The sequence below is a fragment of the Oculina patagonica genome, chromosome 2, assembly GCF_052425735.1.
Source record: "Oculina patagonica isolate OP01 chromosome 2, crgOcupat, whole genome shotgun sequence".
Lineage (NCBI taxonomy): Eukaryota > Metazoa > Cnidaria > Anthozoa > Scleractinia > Oculinidae > Oculina > Oculina patagonica.
The window spans coordinates 12854173-12868753 of NC_135759.1; the positions used below are offsets into that span (position 1 = coordinate 12854173).

At 37.9% G+C, this 14581-nt stretch overlaps 1 protein-coding gene across 10 annotated transcripts in view; it reads right to left on the reverse strand.

The window, feature by feature from the left end:
- Nucleotides 1–5555: 5555 nt before the first annotated feature.
- LOC144639411 (alpha-1A adrenergic receptor-like) overlaps nucleotides 5556–14581 on the reverse strand; it is a 31778-nt gene continuing 22752 nt past the window's right edge. For 7 of the 10 annotated variants that reach the window (XM_078498740.1, XM_078498757.1, XM_078498784.1 and 4 more), the window contains one exon: nucleotides 5556–7355. In XM_078498740.1, the coding sequence (XP_078354866.1) occupies nucleotides 6253–7347 (1095 nt within the window). In that variant the 5' untranslated portion in view covers nucleotides 7348–7355 and the 3' untranslated portion in view covers nucleotides 5556–6252. Of the gene's footprint in view, nucleotides 7356–8302; nucleotides 8865–11087; nucleotides 11213–11239; nucleotides 11838–14581 lie in introns of those variants that run through there. The other 3 variants (XM_078498734.1, XM_078498777.1, XM_078498749.1) reach the window with 3 other exon arrangements.

The following is a 14581-nucleotide window of genomic DNA, read 5'->3' on the forward strand; positions in this document are numbered from 1 at the left end:
ATGAACAGGAGTTGATGTTACTTCTTCCGTATTGTCCGTAAAAGCAGAAACGATTAAACATTTGGACAAGATTGCGTGACGATTTACAAAAAGCATGTTCATTACAACAAGGGTTGAAGAACTTCACATCGTTTTCTTTCAGATTTTTCACCATTTTGATGATGACTCTTGAAACAGATTTTGCAATAAAAGCACTTGAAATAGTGACTGTTACTCCATTGTACTGTAAGCACTTAGTGACAGATTTTCCTAAAAACGGGTGTAAATGCTCACGTCAATATAATGATGACCTTTTGAACGCTGGAAACTAGGCAATTATTATCGAGCTACCATACACAGGAGCGAAGACTGTTTATCATGATGTACAAATTTCGCGAATCATCACTTCCATATCAATGTAACCATTTTATGATTTTTCTAGCTGTAAGAAGAACTTAAGATCTCTGAGAGTCGTAAAAGCATGAAATTCGATTTCAGTGTATGGCAAAGGCCGGGACAGTGTAATACTGCAAAGCGGCCAAACAAACGCATTTTGATTTAGTCGCGTAACTTGATTTACATTTATCCATGTACATCTTTTATTTTTGAAGGTTTTTGTTTTCACTGTAAAGAAAAAATTGGTCAAAATTCGAATGACTTAAATACAACAAGCAGCTATTTCAAAAAGAAATAGTGTTTCGTTTCCAGATTGCGGAAGGGTGAGAATAGCGTAATGTTTAAGGAGAGATGGGTTTGTGGTTTACTTTAATTTGGAGAAGGTCCTAGTGTATGTTGAATTTGCCGAATTTATGCACGAGCCGGTGAAGAATAAAAAGAACTTCATATCCAGTAGTAACTTAAATTCCTATTTAACACCTACTGTCCATTTTATGTAAAGGAGACATAAGCTACGTCCTGCTGCAGTTTGGCTTTCAAGAGTTCAAGTAACACATAAATATTTCTCTTTATTAATATAGCAATAGCATGTAACTTTCTGTCCAAATTAGCTTGCCTTTATCGTTTTTACTCATCCAGTGAAAATTAATTTTTTTTCTATTTTTTTATTTCTATTAATGCGCTTTTGCTCATTTATATGTTAAAAAGCGCAATATAAATTAATAAATTATTATTATAGAACATTTTTTTGCTTAAAAATGGCACCTGATAGCATAACTTTGAATGTTAAATGAATGGAAAAATAACTTACAGAAAATGTTTAAATATATTCATATCAATGTGGGGAAACATCAAACCACAAGAGTAAAATGCGAGATCAGAATAATGCAATTAATTTAAATGGTTTATTTTTTGAAACAAACAATAAATAAATCAGTTCCATAAATAAAGTGTTTTGTGACTACTGATCTCTGATAAAATGCAAAACAACACTTTAATCGTAGATGAAATTATTACCTTTTGACAAAAAGCTTGAGGTATATACTTTTCTGAGTTGATCACATGCTCAAATCAAATAAATGCCAAATTCAAGACAAACCAAAACCCTGGTCGACAAGAACAGAGATAAGCACACCTTTTCGAAGCCATTTCTTCAAAATCAAATGCCTGTTCTCACTTTACAAAGACGCGTAAACAACCAGGGCAAATTAATGTAAAAAGCTACCATACACAGATTTTTAACCGGGATTTTTAATTAAGCAAAATTCAAGTTTAAAGAAAGTTTTATGTTATATGTTATATACCGGTAATAGTCATACCAGGATTGTATTTTGCTCGATCCGCGCTGCACGCTCTCCCGGCAAATATAAAATTATCTCCACAGAATAAGACACACAGCCAAGTTGCTTCTGTCGTCAGTGCAACAGCCTTGCATTGGTAACACTGATAATAACGATTTGCATTTTTGGCGATACTGTGGAGTTTCGATCAGACCGCGATGGCTTTGAATAATCCAAATAATGTTCATATCATGAATTTAATCTCAGAAATCTGCTCCAGCAGTTGCAACGGTAGTTAATGTTGAGCGTTATGATCAACTAAGGAGACGAATCTAGTTCGACACGGCAGTTGCACACCTTGCTATACGATACTGTCCATACAAAATTTAAACTTTGAACAGAACTTGACTGTCTTCTTTTTCGTTCTCATCTTTCCGTGCAGACTCGAATGTTTTTGCGACGCACGTGACACTGATCACGCAATTCCGGGTACATCCACGCGAGAACCCACGCAATTTTGCGTGTATTCGCGCTGCTTGTGACGTCGAAGATGCCGTGAATTTTCCTGTACAAATAGAATAGGGAAATCTCCCACATTTATACATTCCTCTGTTACATGAAGTGAAATTAACTTTGTAACTCACCTACAAATATGCATTTCTCTTTGTAGCGCACTTAAGCTCTACCGTGCGAGCAAACACGAGATACGCCAAGTCATCCCGGTTTTCTTTGCGCTTGCACACACTGGTTGGAGGAAATTTACTTCCGTTTCAGGATAATATTAAACGCTACGAGAGCTTTCTCTAGTTTTCTTACAATACATCGCTTTATACAAACTTAAAACAAGTGCAGTCGTTAGATATTTCTGTTTGCAACGAATCTCAATATTTTTGGTCATGTTGAGGAATATATTTCCGATATTTGAAAAACATGTTTTTACGAAATTAATTGCCATCGGTCATACGTATTTACTTTGTGGTTACGACCGTTCTTGTGATTGGATAGCAGCCCCCCGTGCGAGCAAACACGACAAGTCATCCCGTTTTTGTTTGCGCTTGCAAACACTGATTGGTGGAAATTTACTTCCGTTTCAGAAAATCGCTAGAATGTTTACTTAACAATTAAACGCTACGAGAGCTTTCTCTAGTTTTCTTACAATACATCGCTTTAATCAAACTTAAAACCATTGCAGTCGTCAGATATTTCTGTTTGCAACGAATCTCAATATTTTTTGATTATGATGAGGAATATCTTTCCGATATTTGAAGAACATGTTTTTACGAAATTAATTGCCTTCGGTCAAACGTATTTACTTTGTGGTTACGAGCGGTCTTCTGATTGGATAGTAGCCCCCACTGTGTAAATAGTTCACATCGAAGCCAAAATAATACCGTATCGTTTCTGAGGAAACGAAACAAAAACCGAGGTAAAGTTTTCTATTTTTTAAAACAAAATAAATATTTGGTCGCATTGTGTAAATAAACGCGAGTCGCCGTCGAAATATTTTTTCTCAAAGACGTCTTGCTTTTTAAGCAAGACGAAAACACAAGTGCTTAACTGAACTGAAAACGAAGATTTATTTTCACAAAAAGCTTACAAATGTCTTAACTGGAAAATTATTTCGTCCTGTTCAAGTGTTGAATAATCGTGACTTGAGAAAGAACTTTTAATTATGCGTGGGAACACGTGTCGCTGATTGGCTGTTTTTAATTGAAACTAATCGTGCGTGTCCGTACGGAGTCCGTTCTTGCAGCTGATCATTGTTTTCTACATTACAGCGAACGATTATCGATCCCGAACCATTCCCTTGGGATTGCTAACAGCTTTTTTCATATAACAAAGAGTCTAATGCGCATGCGCAAAGCGCACGCAAGCATTAGACTCAAAAATCGATTAGAAACAAGGGGGAGAAATCTAAACGATTTTGAGTAACACGGTTAACTGATCCGTGAAAAATAGAAATCCTATAAAACTATGTCAAAATGAACGTTTGTTTTAAACTTTTCGACGATGAAATCATCTACCGTGGTAGCCTGTTCCAGACTCCCGGTAGTTTTGGGAGACTTCTGGGTAGCTTTATCGTCCTTCTTTAATAACGATGCATAAATACCGCGTGCGTCCAGGGCTTACTTACGATGGTCAATAGCCCTCTTAACTATCAGCATGAGAGTTTTCAGTCAGCCATTTAAACAAAACAAATCGAACTTAAGTACAAACCTATGTCAAAAAAGGTCATTGTAGTCACGACACCCATCGTTCGCCACCCTTTCCCTTTCTTAAATTTTCTGAACAAAGTTACTGTGAAAGACGAAGCCGGTATACAGATAATGTGTGCGCTGTTGTCAATTTTACGGGTCTTACTGTCTGCGAAATAATAGCCTGCAGAACAGGCGGATTATTATTATTATTATTATTTTTTTTTTTTTTGGGGGGGGGGGGGATTTTGCGAGTCGTGCGAAAAATTATCCACCTGTTCTGCAGGCTAGCGAAATAACAGAGTACTCCTGATGTTATCTTTGCAAGTCTGTTTTAGTCAACTTTCTCTCGAAAAAAAATAACTTACTTTACTTATTTACTTACTTATCGCCCATCATTCCGGTACGGCACGTTAGGCATTAAGTATAATTCACGACCCCACAAGCATTGTGCTTTAAACCCTATCGTGTGTAAATAAATTAAGGTTATGATGATGATAATGATGATGAGGCAGTAACGCAGTCTCATCAACCGTGCCTGTTTCTAGCCAGTTTTTCAATTCTGCTCCAGCTGTAATTAAGAATTGTTTTTCTATAATTCTGTGCCATGTTGTTTTTGGGCGAAAGTGAGTGAAAGTTTAAGTGAAAGTTTGTTGGTGCTCGCACTACCAATCCGTGCGTTAGTGCGACATTTTAATTTTGAATTAACGGCACATAAGCGCGAAGAAAAGCTTTGCGTTCGTTGATAGCGTCGCTGTCCAAAGTGGTTTACCACGACTCCAAGAAAAGCCTCTTGCTGTAATTGATTACATCACGCTCGAGGATCTGGACGTCCTTCGGATGGATGTTATGTTCCGTTGACTCAGCATGCTGTCTAATTGCTGATTCACTATTGCTCGCGCGGCCAGGATCATGTTCGGATCCGCGCGAGGACCACGAGCACTTGCTTTCCCCGATGTTCGTAAAAGAGCAGTTGTGGCCCTTCACTTTGTAAACAATTCCTGCTACTCGGTTAATCGCTGGTCTATCCTTCGGCTTTCTGAACATATGACGTAATGTTCTTGCAGGCTTGAATGCCGTCCGAACGCGGAATTTCTTGAGTACACGGCCCACTCCATCCGATGCACCCCTTACGTACGGCAGGACTGCTATTCCTAATGGTCTTTCTTGCGTTAGCCTCTCCTTTGTTCTGTCCCTGATACATTTCTTAGACAGAACTTCAGGGTACCCATTTGCTCTCAGATCATGCAGGACTCGATCTTGTTCATTAATTCTCAGTTCAGGGTGTGACGGTAGCAAGTTGGCCCTGTGCAGGAGTGTTTTGACCACGGCCACTTTGTGCTGCATTGGGTTGTGAGAGGCGAAATCGAGAACATAACATCCATCCGAAGAACGCCCAGATCCTCGAGCGTGGTGTAATAAATTACAGCAAGAGGCTTTTCTTGGAGTCGTGGCACTCCACTTTGGACATGAGCGACGCTATCAACGAACGCAAAGCTTTTCCTCGCGCTTATGTGCCGTTAATTCAAAATTAAAATGTCGCACTAACGCACGGATTGGTAGCGCAAGCACCAACAAACTTTCACTTACTCTGATGAAGGTGAACAGATGTCACCGAAAATTTAGACAAGAAAAACAGATCGGCTTAAAAAACCTTCTTTAAATGTCTTATACCGATCGCACTACTGGTTCCAGTATTTTCAGTAATATTTTATTATTAATTGATTTGGTTTAGTTTTTTATCCTTTTGATGTACAAACGGTCTCTAAACGTAACGTTGTTAACGGTATTTTGTGAAATTTAACATGGGAGTGAAGTCTGAAAAATTCAAACACACTGAATTTAAACTGTGACCTTAACGTGCTTAACTTGACTTTCGGTATACGGTTCCGTTGTCCCGTCGTGACCCGAATATGAACTAATATTTTGTGTGCATTGAACTAATCACAAAGCTTGAAATGGGATAACCGAGATTGAGTATAACATGACCTGCAGGGATTGCATATGATATGATCTTTGAGTAACAAGCCAACCGGCAGTTACAAATTCAAAAACCGCACGTGACCGACTATTTAATGACTAATGATATACGATTATTTACACAAGGTATCTACACGCATAGTTTTTCAATTTTCTCCCATTTAAAATTATTAATTTAAAAGTCCTCATCTTTACTTATAACCATCCGAAAATGTCTAGCACTTGGCCGAGCTTTCCATGTCGCTGAGAAACAGATTCCCTCAGCCCTAAGGGAGATCCATATGGTTGTTATCTACGAATTTGTTAACAAATTTAGCTATTTGTTTATTTATCTATATATTTAGTCATAATTTTATTTAACTCTTAACTTCTTTAATGTTTCGTTGTTGTCTAGGTGAGAGGTTTACTTGGTATAATTAAAGTCATATAAATGTTGGTGGAGGGTTTTCGGTCTTCCCTCTTCTACTTCCTTTTCTACTCAGTTTCCTTCTACATTCGCCATTACTAAGTTCCTTTGAAGACGAGCTGGAAAACGTACCACCTTGAGAAGCAAAAATTGATCCCCTAGGTAAGGTGAGTCTTCTAGAAAGTGTTCCAATTGTTGTCAGAGACTCTTCGCGAGTTCGCTCCAACCGTCCGCGCCAACGAGTAAAAAGTCTCTTGAAGGCCCTTCGATAGGTTTTATTTAAACAAGTGTACAGTATAGGATTCAAACAACTGTTTAAATATTCTAACCATTTCGCACACTTATAAATAATTAAGGGATAGAAGTTCTTGTTATTTATATAGCCAATCACTGACACGAAGAAAGGAGCCCAGCAGAAAACGAACGCACCAATCACAACCGCTATTGTTTTCGCAGCTTTCACGTCTGTACTATAGCTCCTGCTCCGACCAATCCTACGAGCTTGATGTCTAGCAACGATATAAATTCTAGCGTACATTGCAGTCATGAACAATAGTGGAAGAACAAAGCTTGTTATGAATACAAAATATTGATAGCCACCGGGTTGCGGCCATCTGTCATCCAGAAGTCGTAAACTGGACACAATCACGGCGTAAATCCAAGCACAGCAGACAATCACAAGAGCTCTGGATGACGTCATTACATACGGGTACGAATACGGTGCTGTAATAGCCACATGTCTGTCCGCGCTAACCGCTGCCAAGTTCATAATGGAGGCTGTACCGAAGAAAATATCCATGCACTGCCAGAAGAGGTAAAGGTCTCCTGTAATAACGTTGCTGATTGATAAATCGGTCAGTTGTAATATTAACCAGAATGGCATCCCCAAAATTGCCACTAATATATCAGATATTGCTAGACTAATAATGAAGTAGTTGCATATTGTTCGGAGGTCTCGAAAAGTGTAGAAACTTGCACAAACGATCGCGTTGCCAAATATGGTAAATATTATCACAAGTCCCACAGCCACTGCGCCCGCGATATTCATGGGATCTGTGTGAAACAGTACTGGAGGCGCAGTAGTACTGCCGTTTGAAATGTTCGTTTCCATTGAACGATCTGAGGAAAGGAAGAAGAAAATGATTTAAAGTTAGCTTAAGCTTTTAAACTCTGTTATCAACTAGAGAGTATGAAGGGCAAGGCAACCGCAAAAAGTCAGTTCATTTGGAGACCATTTACAGATTAATTTAAAGTTTGATATGACTGAAACGCTGAATCTTAACATACAAGGTCTAAACTCAAACGCTGAACAAACCGGTTCTGTACTCATTTGGAATTTTTGTCACATTTCTGCACGCATGGCGTGGAGCTAACAAAAATATCTTAAAGCTTCATTGTTATCCAATCATTGAAGTGAGTGAAAGAATTGAGTTTGCGTTGTTGTACGTATATTATTCCTGTAAGCAGGTATTGTCATCTGGTTTTAAATTAGCCTGCGAACAGGCTTTCGGGCGATTTTCTTAGAGCGCTCCCTTTAACACAAATAAACATGGACTAGGTAGACACCTTCATTTTTCGTCCGTTTCCTGTTTGCTTGAATAACACATGGTGTGTTTCACCGGGACAAAATACAGCGACTTAGCACAGTTCATAACTAACCGTACCAAGAAAACATGCTGTCCTGACGTACTGATTACAAAAAGACGCCGATTCTTGCACTATAACAGAATTATTTACGGCGAACATAACATTTTGAAAATGCTAGATAAACATATCCTATCCCTCCACTTCGTGATTTATGATCGATGTAGTGAACCGTCCCGGTACAGAATCACGGTACATCAGTTTTTAAGTAATTGCACCGAAATTGAGTGACTTGTCAAACTGTGTGCACAGAATCACGGCCCATTGGTTTAGGAATATGCACCGAAATTTAACTTGATGCAAAGAATCGCTCAACAACTCTAATAACTATCCTTAGTCGCTTTGCTTAATACTTTGAGGAAAGTATTTGCAATTTGTGGGGTTTATGGACAACAAAGTATTGGAAAACAAAAGAAACTCGCCTGAATGCCATTGATCCTAACCTGTGTAGCGCAACACGCAAATGGCGGTAACAGAATTATCCAAAGCTGCGTGTTCCGTTTACATAAACAGTGAGATCATTTGTGGGGGCGAACATTCCTCTTGTCATGCTCGAAAGCAATCAGACAGAATGAACACTATAGCATAATGGGCGGAAAATGACATGATCTCAAACACAAGTCTTCTTTGCAATAAATTAAGCTGTTAATGTAAACTGATAAAAATGCAAAGCACGCACTGATATTCTAAGAATTTAGCTTTTAAATTCGAAGCCGAATACATTTGTTTTAAGCTTAATCTAAGCAAGTTCCGTTGGTCGGTTACAAACCAGACCTGCCTGTTTGACTCGCTAATTTAGTTTGGCACGATTCAAAGCGCCTTTCATAACCTAACAGCCAATTAAAACGAAGACAACCCTTAATCGCAATCAAAGCCGCGTTCTTTGTCATGTGTCCATAGAAAATCAGGAACGTAAGTAAATATTTTGTCATTGTAAATTTCGACTGTCGCATAGCAGGAAGCAGTAGTGCCAGCTCATCAAATCTAAATATAGCGGCACGATATGCAGAAGTCTCTTGCGTATTTATACCCCATTGTAAACGGGTATTTTTTACGATTTTGGATTTATTTGCAGCGAGCTTCAACGTTTAAAAAGAAGAACTGAGTTGGCCCTTTGACAATATTTAAAGAAAACAAACCAAACCTAACTGAGATGGAATTTTATAAGCCATATTTATACCTAATCGTACCTTTTTGGTACGCTTCGGTAGCATATCAGGCGAGTTTGGTCGAGCCAAAATACCAATGGCGAGACCAAACGAGCCTGATATGCTACCGAAGCGTACCAAAAAGGTACGTATTTACCGTACCCAAATTCAGCCAAAAATCCGGTTATATTTGTCGCTCTGTTGAAGCCATGCTTGCAAGGTACGTACTGTAAATTGTGTTGACTTGGTCTTCAGCACTTTTACCAAGTTCTTCTTCTGCCTTTTTTTCCACTCGTTTATGTAGAGTTTCATTCTTTAAATTTTCGAAATCAAACTTACGCGAAACATTTGGAAATTCCGACTCCGTTTTTTCAGTCTGAATGTCTCAGTACTCGTCAGCAAACATCACGCAATTGGCAAACGCGCTCAAGTTTTGTTTTGGCGGGAAAGTTTTTCTCTTTTTACGACCGCTAGACATCGCTAAAAATTTCGAAGTTCTGTTTTATTGGTAAAATCTCTTTTCGATTCATCGTACAGTAACACTACTTTACTTCAAAGTGACCGTGATATAGTGGCATATCAGGTCAGTGACTTGATATCGAAGGATATCAGGACAGTAGATCGCGCTTCTGATTGGCTACTTGCAAATTTGGGTACGGTTAACTGCATTATCAGGGCAGCCTCGAATCAAGCTGCTCTCCTATCAATTACTTGCTGTATCCACACCGAACAGGAAAATCATTACGTTATAAAGTTATAAAGAAATTGTTTATGGCCTAAGACCAAACTGCAGTGTCCCAAAACAGATTCGGTCCAAGTGTGTCGGTACACAAGTACAAAAATAACTAAACACGAGACTAATTAATTACGAGAGGAACGATAATATAAATGTTATGCCGGAATTACTTTTGTTGCATAGAGGTATCTGACTCGTCCCCAGTCGCCTTTTGCGTTCGTCTTTGAGTCGACTGCTGAACACGAAGGGAATCATGGTAAGGAAGAAAAGAAGCCATCACCCTTCGCGTCTTGCAATTTTCGCATAAGAGACGACTGGGGACGAGTCAGTAGAAGTACACGAAGCCATAACTTGAGTGCGGTTGGCTTTTGATGAAGTGGGACGACCTAACTTAGGGAATTATAAACTCCCTTCTGGTACCACCAAGACTCCACACAAAAAGTTCTTATATAGAGAGTCTACAAAAGCTAAATGGGCGTCTATGCTGCGGGAAGTCATTCTTAATTTTGAAGAATCGCTTCCCTTTATTATAGACAACAAAGACGGCTCAGTTTTTGTTAGCGAAGATAACGTCAAATTTCCTGATCGGAAGAATTTCCATGTGCAACTGTAGTCCCAACTATTTCTAATTTTAAGAATGATTTTTAACGCCTTTAAAGCCACATCCTTCATTACTGAGCTAGTTGGCATTATTTTTTGCAGAAACAATGGGGGAGGGCAGGAAGGAAGGCCTCATGATATCTTTTAGGACCCTTTTAGAAAACTTACTTGGAAAATTTACTTGGTTTTAGCCTTTTTACGGTTTACCACAAAAGTGATAAGGCATAACTCATTCAGCTCACAGAGAACTGTCAATTAACAACGATAGATCGAATTTAAAACAGCTCTTTCTATTGTGCATCATGTTCTTAACCATCAAGTATATTGTTTTTGTTTTTTTCTTCCATTCTTCGCATACGTTCTGTAAAGATATTGTGTAAATGTAAAATTTTTAAAATTTAGAAGGTAATTTTGTATATAGTGCAGTTTTTTCTTCTTTCTCAACTGGTTTGGTCAATAACATAAAGTTTTTGGAATTTAAACTGAAGAGCCTGCTTTTTTCTTCTTTTTTCAAAAACATTGTAATATTTGTTCTTCAAAGATATTGTAATACTGTGTTATAAATTTAGATGGTAAATTTTACAGATGCGTAAAACATTAAAACGTGAGATCCTGGTCTCTTGTAATATACAATGATTGGACCTCAGTGTCAGTGAGTAAGACTTATCCTGCTTAGCGCTATCTATAATTGATCATTATAAAACTAGAGTAAGAAAGGATCACCTTTTAATTCCGTTCGAGTGAGTCAACCTGATCAATAAATGAGAGACGTCCACTGATACATCAACGAAACGTTCTGTCACCTTTCATATAACTGAGTCCATTATGCACACTTGGCGAAATTTAGCTTTGTTATCATGATAAGTTTGACTCACCTATGTCTGGCTTGTCCATATTACAGGAAGTCGTAAGTTTTGTAATACGCTTGTTTACAATTTTAAAAGTATTACCTCCTTCAGCTCGCGATCGTGCAGCAAATAAATTTCCAAAAATTCAAAACAATTCTCTTTTGATTTACAATTTAACTTTCTATCTCTCGCTGCGCCGAGGAAAATATGCGAAACCCTGCTGTTATCCAGTTTGTCCTTTTTAATCAGTCAATCCAATTGCACTGACAGCATTGCAGGGTTTCAGCAAATCTCACCGTTCAGTGGGGAAGGTAATAAAAACAATAGCCGACGTTTTTATTTAATACGAAATTGTCTTCCGCTACTCCAAACTAAATCTGCTCTTGTAAATAGATTTGCCATGTATTTCAATGGAAATTTCAATATTGCGATCTTATTTTTCCGGCATGCTGCGATATTGTGACTTTCCCTGCGGCGATTAAGGAAGATATGAAACTCGCATGACCTTGTCCACGCTGGTTTTGATCAAAAGAAAAAAAAATCGCTGGAATAAGAGCATAAAAATAATGTAATAGTTTTATGCACAGGTATTGGTTTTCAGTTCATAAATGTTATGTACAATTAAGAGACTGAAACATTTTATTTTCTTTACTGGAAAACTGAATTTGCATTTACACTTATTCTTTGTTTTCCAGAGAGACCGCTGAGTTGGCATAAATAATTAAGAAGCAATTTTCAGTGTTTGTAGGCAACAAGGTAAAAATTATTTGAACAATGACGAAATGAAAATGACATGTGCGGACAAAGGTTCATCAAGTGAGTGGCGTGCGCAACGGGGTGCTATATTGTGATGCACGTTCATTTCTAGGTATATTGAAATTATTTTATGAAACGCTGAGCTGTGACCTTTAGTTAGGGTAAAGATATTGCGATGGAGAATTGGATCAAACCACTATTATCAACTATATTATTCATAGATTGCTCAGTTTTAACGCGTTTTAAAATGGGAACATATTATCATAGTTTTTATATTTTACAGTAACTTAGAAAAATTGAAATATTCGAGATAATCAGATCTCTAAACTGGATCGGTGTTGTTCACAGTTTGTTGCTTGTGAAAATTGTTTCAAGTAGATATCGGAAAGATCTAAATGGAAGAAATTGCCGTTGGTTTAGAGTAATGTGCATGCGCAATAAATATTAGACCAATCTGAAATTGAATCATCACATGCCGTATAACACCTCGCTCCTCCAGTAGGGAGAATCTGCTGTGCAACGTAAGTGCAGGCGTAAGATACGAAGAGAGCGGCGGCGGGAGCTCCCCGCCAAAAAAGTATATATTACACTGGCAAGATACTTTTCAAAACTCTAAGAAACTAGAATTCCATTAATATAGTTATTTACACCTTACAAGAACTAAAGGTAAACAAAGAAAAGAATTAGTGAAATTTAGAATAGGTAATCACAAACTGTTGATTGAAACTGGCAGATATGATCAAATTCAAAGGGTTAATAGGCTATGCCCTGCTTGTGGATATAATCAAATTAAAGAGGAAATTCACTTACTTTTTCATTGCACTAAATAGTCAATTTTTAAAGACGGATTTTACAAGAAAAGAATATCACCTACCGAATATCAAACTATTTAATACTTTCTATACAAGCCACCAAAAAAGTATTCAACTGTCAAAGTTCATTTTGACATGCTTATTAACTGCGCTGCGCAGTTCTTGCTCTGCACGTTGTTTATTATTTTTTGTTTTTTTTAGTTTTGTCTGTGAGTAGACCCAGACCTCCACTCGGTCGCGCTTCACAATTCAATGTGAAGTATTTTGAAGCGTTTGAATCAAAGAAAATACTAAAATTTCATGTTTTAAAATAAAAATACGCTTTAGCGGGCAAAAATTTGCATTTATTTACATTACGTTTGTGTCCTGGAATGTGCTGGCGTTAGCAAATTTTTACTTTCACAAGGCGCTGATCGGTAGAATAACGCAATGCTCTGAAAGCTTTAAATCTGCTACAAATGGAAACAAAACAAATCCTGTGAACTTAACCTACCATGTTAAGTGTAAAATGTTTGATTTTTTACTGTTATGTATTTTTGGAGCTGTGGCATCTAGAGGATTTCTGAAATCTGAATGAAAACTACTGAGACAAACATGTCCTGACTTGCAAGATTTACGTCCTTGGTAAATTAATTCTCCGGGGAATTCCCATTCAGCAAAAGCAGCTCTAGTGTTCTTCTCAAATTTGATTTAATTATTTGCTCCAATATTCGGAGCGAGTTATTCAATCTTTAAACGGGAAGTCAATACAACACTGGATGCTGATATAAAAGATTTTTTGGTTTCACGGATCAGGATGGTGGGAATTAAATTTGGCCAGCATGTAAGAAAAATATTTAATTTCGGATGGTACTAGTCAACAATGAAATGTCACACAAGGTGTTTATTTGCCATTTTGTTTGTCAGTCGCAACATTGTTTGACGCAGGTAAAGGGGATAAGGGGAGGGGGTGCATTTGTTGTTCCCTTCCACATGGCTCCCCTTGCGTGGTCGCGTGACCAGCGCAGTTTTAACTCTAAGAGCTCTTGTTAACTGCGCTGCGCAGTTCTTGCTCTGCACGTCCTTTTTTTAACTGCGCTGTGCAGTTCTTGCTCTGCACGTCCTTTTTTTTTAACTGCGCTGCGCAGTTCTTGCTCTGCACGGGGTTTTTTTTTTGTCGGTGAGTAGACTGATGCCCCGCTCGGCCAAACCTTGAGTCACGCAACGTCTCGAAGCTATAAATCAGTAACCTTTCGAAACTTTACGAAAATAAGGTCTTTACTTAGCATGTTTAATGTAAGTATTTTGAAGCGTTTGAATCAAAGAAAATACTAAAATTTGATGCTTTAAAAGAAGAATTCGCTTTAGTGGGCAAGAATTGACATTTATTTACATTACGTCTGTGTCCTGGAATGTGCTGGCGTTAGCAAATTTCTACTTTCACAAGGCACCGATCGGCAAGAATCACGCAATGCTCTGAAAGCTTAACTGCTACAAATGGAAACTAACCTAGCATGTTAAGTGTAAAATGTTCGACTTTTTAGCTTTACAAATTTTTGGAGCTGTGTCATCTAGAGGATTTCTGAAATCTGAAGGAAGACCACTAAGACAAACATGTCCTGACTTGCAAGATTTACGTCATTGGTAAATTAATTCTCCGGGGAATTCCCATTCAGCAAAACACAGGTCTATAGTGTTCTTCTCAAATTTGATTTAATTATTTGCTCCAATGTTCCATTTTCGGAGCTGGTTATTCAATCTTTAAACGGTAATTCAAGACAACACTGGATGCTGATTTAAAAGATTTTTTTGTTTCACGGAT